At 55.2% G+C, this 6,000-nt stretch overlaps 1 protein-coding gene across 2 annotated transcripts in view; it reads right to left on the bottom strand.

Moving 5' to 3' along the window:
* The window catches only part of MYH7B (myosin heavy chain 7B), a 28,954-nt gene extending 24,506 nt beyond the window's left edge, over positions 1 to 4,448 (bottom strand). Inside the window, exons 1-6 of one of the 2 annotated variants that reach the window (XM_039563274.1) lie at positions 4,274 to 4,448; positions 3,465 to 3,568; positions 1,688 to 1,831; positions 1,447 to 1,603; positions 1,319 to 1,346; positions 160 to 256 (exon numbers count right to left, since the gene is read on the bottom strand). In XM_039563274.1, coding sequence (XP_039419208.1) covers positions 160 to 256; positions 1,319 to 1,346; positions 1,447 to 1,603; positions 1,688 to 1,831; positions 3,465 to 3,568; positions 4,274 to 4,370 — 627 coding nt within the window. In that variant the 5' untranslated portion in view covers positions 4,371 to 4,448. Of the gene's footprint in view, positions 1 to 159; positions 257 to 1,318; positions 1,347 to 1,446; positions 1,604 to 1,687; positions 1,832 to 3,464; positions 3,569 to 4,273 lie in introns of those variants that run through there. The other variant, XM_039563275.1, reaches the window with a different exon arrangement.
* Positions 4,449 to 6,000: the final 1,552 nt, after the last annotated feature.

Raw genomic sequence — 6,000 nt, forward strand, 5'->3', positions numbered from 1 at the left:
AGCCAAGCCCTGGGCGGGTCAGACCAAAACTAGTTTCCAAACACAAAAAGTTGGGGAAGAAAAAGTAAGAAGAAGAAAGGGGAAGGAGGGGAAAAAAACTTTTAAACAAAGAAAGAAAGGAAGAAAACAACAAGAACTTGTTTCAAAAGAAGGTCTTACTACTTTCTTGCCCGGTGTGTCGCCCAAGGCTGCGACAATGGCAAAGTACTGAATGACCCGCTTGGTGTTTACAGTCTTACCAGCACCAGATTCTCCGCTTAGAGTAACAGAAATACACAGATCAAGGGCATGAGGCAAAGAACAGGCACACCTCATCGCAGCCACCCTGAAGTCTCAGAGGGATGGAGAGGCTGGAGCTCTCAATCCCGCAGCCTGGCGGGCTACGTGCTTGTCTTTAGGGCTTGCCTTTGGAGCGACACCCAGCTCCAGGCTCCCCGCGTCCCTGCCGGCTGCCAGCCCGGGCTCTGCCCGGCTTCCGGAGGTGCCGCGGGGGCTCAGCTGCCCACTGCAGGCGTGGCACGAGGCGCCCATCGAGGCGGGCCAGCCCTGGCCGCGGGGCTGCAGCTGTCCGGGGTCAGCGGGGACCGGCCTCGCCCGCGGCCGCTCGGGCGCTTTCAGCACGCCCGGCTCTGCTGGGGCATCTCGGAGATGGCAGCGGCACCGCGCCGAGGTGGATCGTGCCCGCTGTGGGCTGCGGGGAGCTGGCGGGCCCCGCTGAGCTCATCCCTATAGTTAGTGAGCCGCTCTCCATTGTAATCCCAGATCACAAAGAGCCGGGGGCAGCGGGCAGCGGAGCCGCCACCGGACACGCGCCAAGCATCTCTCCGCAGCCCCTGCCTTTCCTAATTAGGCCATGGCCGAGGCTAAAAATGTCCGTGGCTCCTGGCAGCGGAGAAGGGTCCTTTAGAGTCCTTTATATAGCCCTTATCTATATGTCACTTGAAATCAACCTGGCCTCCACCCTCCCACGTCACCCTCCTCCCCCGCCGCCGCCCCTCCGGCCACCATCTCCCTCTGGCCTTGGCCTCCATCTCTGCTTTCCCCTCGCTCCCGGGAGGGTGCCGGTGCTCGGGGCGCCCCACGGCAGCTCCCGCAGCTGTCGGGGTGCGGGGGAGCCCGGCCCGCGCGGGCTTTGTCACCTGGCACGGTGGCGGCGGCAGCCTGGGCGGGAAGGGTGACAGCTGCCGGCATGGGGGGGGACGGGACACTGCCGGGGGGGCTCCTCTGGGCACAGGGTGCCCATCCAGGGAGCGCGGCACGGGGGTCTCGACTGCTCATAGCGGGGCTGGGCAGGGCGAGGGGATGGAGGGGCACTTACGTGATGAGCATGGACTGGTTTTCACGGTCTGGAAGAGAAGGAGCCAGCATTAGGGCAGCGCTGCCCACCCCACCCCTGTCCCAGGAGCCCGGACTCCTCCGTTTGGGGTCCCCCAGGGCAGGGCTTACTGCGCAGCATGTCGTTGTAGGCGTTGTCGGCGATGGAGTAGATGTGCGGCGGTGCCTCCGTGCGCCGCTTGCCCTTGTAGGCTGCCACCACGGGCGCCGTGTACACGGGCAGCCACTTGTAGGGGTTGATGGTGACACAGAAGAGCCCCGAGTAGGTCTGCGGGGGGAAAATGGGTGGATGAGGGAAGGGGGTGTCCCAATGGCCCCTCACCTCCCCAGCCCACGCGTGCCACGGGCTTACGTAGATCATCCAGTGGGAGTAGCGGCGCTTCAGGTTGTAGAGCACAGAGGCCTCGTTGAGGTGTGTCAGCATGGCCATGTCCTCAATCATGTCGAACTTGGGGGGGTTCATGGGCTGCACCTCGTCCTCCTTCACCACCCGCGTCTGTCAGAGGAGGGGGGACACGTCAGAGGGACCCCAGTTCTCCTGACAGTCCCGTGCTGGGGACAACCTTGGCCCCAGTGCCTGCTGTCATCCTGACAGGGCTGCCCACCGCTTTGGGGTGACAGGCCCAGGACAGCCCCACCAGCACCCAGCCACAAAGCCCAGCTGGGACAAGCAAGCCCAGCTTGTTCCCTCCTCAGCGAGAGGGGCTGTGGCTGAGCCTGCCAGGGGAGGTCCAAGCTGGGCGACACCAGGTTGTTCCCCTGCAATGTGTTTGACACCCCCATCCTGTGCTCTTCTTCCCAGCCTAAAAGCCTGTGGCAGTGCAGCCTTTTGCTCCAAGAGATCCCTGGTTATTTGGGCAAACAGCTGAAGCCTGTACCCCATCACTTAAAACTGGATTTATTTAATCCCATGAGACCAAGCACGGGGAAACGATCACATTACGTATCTGGCCTGGATGGGAGAAGCTGGATTTAGCAAATGGTCTTGTTAATAAAGATTAAATGAAATCTTTCAGAGGTTTATCTTTTTTACGGGTGAAGTGCATGGTGTTATAAGGCATCAGGTGTCAAAAGCAGGAGGGTACACAGGATAAGGGTGGGCTTTATGTCTCTTGAAACTTTCTGCTGGAAATGCTGATCCAGGGAAAGCTGATATAGTTTCTGATTTTGTAAATCCATGACAAATCATGAAAAAGACAGTTTCAAGAGGTAACAGCAAAAGAGGGTTTGGAAACTGTTCTCGGAATCTGAAGGTGTTCTAAATATCAAAATTAACTTTTAAAATTTATAACTCCTCTATGATAAATTTTACTTGCTTTCCAAAATTCAGACAAAAATATTTTCAAAGCCTTGACACTTTTCAAAGACAATTACATATCTTTTTTTTTTTCACATTTGGCAGGCACGAACCCTTCTTAGTGCCATTCTGACTAGAGAAGAAATAGAAATAATGAAGTCTATCATCTACTGCCTGGCGAGGTCCTTGGTTTTTTTCCCCAGTTTCATACCAGTGTGAGTCTCTGCTCTGCAGTGGAGTTGCAGGGCCATGAGACTCTCATAGCCAAGAAAGGAATGTTAATTAAGATCATTTGCAGCTAATTGCACTGAATATTATCTTGACAAATACCAGCTGGTCCCTGCTTGCTTTGCCTCCCTCCCGCTGCCAGAAAGTTAAAGCCTCACCACCCAACACAGCCTGTCCTCCCAACTGCTCACCCCACTGCAAATCCGGGCTAAAACGAGCAGGAATTGGCCAATTGGCCCCTTACCTGTTGTTTCAGCCCTCGGGATGAGCCAGGCACTGGTTCAGCATCACAAAGGGCTGTTCTGGGGGGTGCTTCCCCATCCAGGAGCTGTGCTGGGCCAGCCCCACCGTGCCCTCAGTGTGTCCTGCAGGATACCCCGGCTATGGCAGCAGCCCCTCGATGGGAGATGCTGAACTGGGGCCACTCTTGGCAAGCAACTGGCCTACGTGTGCTGACACTGCTGTGTGTGTCCCCCCGGGGCACGACTGATCAGCGGGACAGGGCTATCAGCAAGAGCTCATGGCTTCAGACGTGATCTTGTCACACGTATCCCCCCTCTGCACACATTTGCTCTCCCTCAGAAAAGGAAAGGTATTTGCTTACTTCCTTATCTTTGGTTTCCACAGTGACTTTGCCACCAGAGCTTTCTTTTATTTCCACTTCAATATAGGCCTCTTTCTCGTCCGGGATCCAAGCTCGCTTCTTTCCTGTAGGAGAAATGGAAAGGAAAGGAAAGGAGACATAATATAGGTTGAAATGCAGGAGACCATTTGAAATTGTCAACTGAAAGCCACATAAATGCAGTTTGATAATGTGGAAGGACAGTGATTCCTTCCTACGTTCTTAGTCATAGGAGCTGGGATTTCTTTGCCCTTGTCGTGTTTGGCAGCTGTTTACTCTGCTGGAGTCAACTTCTAGCCTGACAGGATTCTGCTGCTTCATGTGTGCCTGCACTCAGAACGTCATGAGAAAAGGACAGCGTGAGGAAGCAAAATTCTCCTTGATTGCCCAACTGAGAGGAGCAACTTGGGCCCTGGAGCCTGAGCATAGGAAGCCGTGGAAAAATGGGGTGGCTGGGACAGGGAGGACACCTCTGAAATGAAACAAAGCTGCAGAAGGCTTTGACACCAGACCCTCAGCCCATCTCCCTCAGCCCCCTGCCCCTCAGGGTCGGGGGAGATGAAGGATCACCTCCACCCACACCTCAGCAAACCAGGGGAAATTCCAAAACCTGCTTTTCCCACTTTTGAGATTTTCCTGCCCTCCAGGGTGCTGGGGCAATTCTGCATTGTCTGTGATGCCTTGAGGAGCAGCACAGGGAAAGGGGCAGGGAGGACTCCTAAGAGAGCCATGGCAGAGGGGCTGGCCCGGGGACACACACAGGGCTGTGCTGAGCAGCCTCGGGCTCTTACCATCGAACGGGATTGTCTGCAGCTTCAGCTGCTCCGTGTAGCTTTTCCGGAGGTACGGAGCAGCCTCCCCAAATTCGCTCATGTCCAGCATAGACATCTTGTCCGGCTGGAGGGAGATTTGGCAGCAGCGAAGGAAGAGTGAAGGACACTTGAGCGCTGACAGGAGGGAAGGACAAGGAGTCAGTGCATGGGGAAACTGCTCGCCATGGGGTTGAGAACCAAAAGCAACACGGGCACCAAACAAGCTTTTAATTTTAGGGAGCGAGAGAAGACAGCGACAACACTGCTAGCTGATAGAAATTATATTAATGAGACAATTACTGAACACTTTCCCTTCTGCTCCTGTCATCCCCACAATGGAAGTCCCAGCTGGGTGAGCCAGAATCGCTTTGGTGTCAAAATCTACATTCCCACTTTAGGTGAGGTTGTCAGTAACACCCCTTTCCTTGATAAACTCAGCTAAAACCTATCCCTGCTCTACAGACCTGTTGAAGCCCTGGTGCCCTACACAAACCCTCTGCAAAGACCCAGGGCTATTCTGCTGACCAATACTGCAGGAAGATAAAAGCAAGGCTGGATGTCTTATCCCTGGGAAGACCCTTCTAGAAGGCTGCCGTGGCAGCTGCTTGGAAAAGCGCTTTTGTGACCGTGCTTCCTAATATCCATCTAATGCAGTGCCACCCTGCAGAGCTCTGGAACGCCGCAGCCACCACGAATGGAGCCACAGCTTGGCAAAACACACAGTCCTCAGCAAAAATGCTTATGATCCAAGTCTATCCCACCCTCCCCTGTGCCACCAGAGTCAGCCCCTGTCCTCTGGGATCAGCCACCCTGCAAGGGGGAAGCGGGTTAGTACAGGGGACACGCGTGCACACAGACATGCTCTGTATTACTGACCTTGGTGCTAGGACCGAGTGGCTCTGTGCGTGCTGCAAAGCCCCTTTTTATTGTGTCTGTCAAGGTCAGAGTGGGAAAAGATATGTCAGAAATTCCCATGTGTCATGTCCACACAGCTCCATTGGTGCTGCTGTCCCACTGCCCGGACAGACACAAAAGGCAAACTTCACTTTTATCTCTCTGCAAATGCAGCCTGGTTATTTTTACTCCTGTATTGTCAGGCGAGTACAAAGGCAGAGTGAGAGACTCCAGCTTGGGAAGGCAGCACAGCTCTCCCAGCCTGCTCTGCCTGCTCCAGTGGGGAGCTGAGGAATGAGAGCTCTGCCAGTTCCTCCTGCACCTGAGCACTCAATCCTGCTGCTCCTTCCTCACACCATGCCAGCAGAGCTGCTGCTTGGGATGTGTGTGGCCGCTGGCTTTTCCAGCTGGAACATCCCAGCTTCTCACTCAGCTCTGGTTTAGCCTCTCCCAGACAGCCAGTCTGGAAGGGAAGGGACCTCGGGGCTTGATCCTCCAGGTTCTGCTCTCAGAACTCCTCACCTTGGCATGGGAGTTTGTTTTGTGGCTAGGCCAGGTTCATAATCTCTCAGCAGAGAGGTTGCTGGGTTTCCTGCACGCCATTTTACCCAGTCAGCACCCAAAGGTGCTGTGTGCAACACGGTGATGGCAGCCTGGAGCACACCTCCATCCTGGCAGCACCACCACGGGCTGCCTGAGATGGGAATAGGACACCCTGGGGCCGCTCCAGCTTAAGGAAAAACCATTTAGCTGCTGGCATCCAAAGTGCAGTGAGGTTTCTACCCTGGAGAGCCAGAACCTGTGGCTGCAGG

The sequence above is a fragment of the Corvus cornix genome, chromosome 20 (genome assembly GCF_000738735.6).
Source record: "Corvus cornix cornix isolate S_Up_H32 chromosome 20, ASM73873v5, whole genome shotgun sequence".
NCBI classification, from domain to species: Eukaryota; Metazoa; Chordata; class Aves; order Passeriformes; family Corvidae; genus Corvus; species Corvus cornix.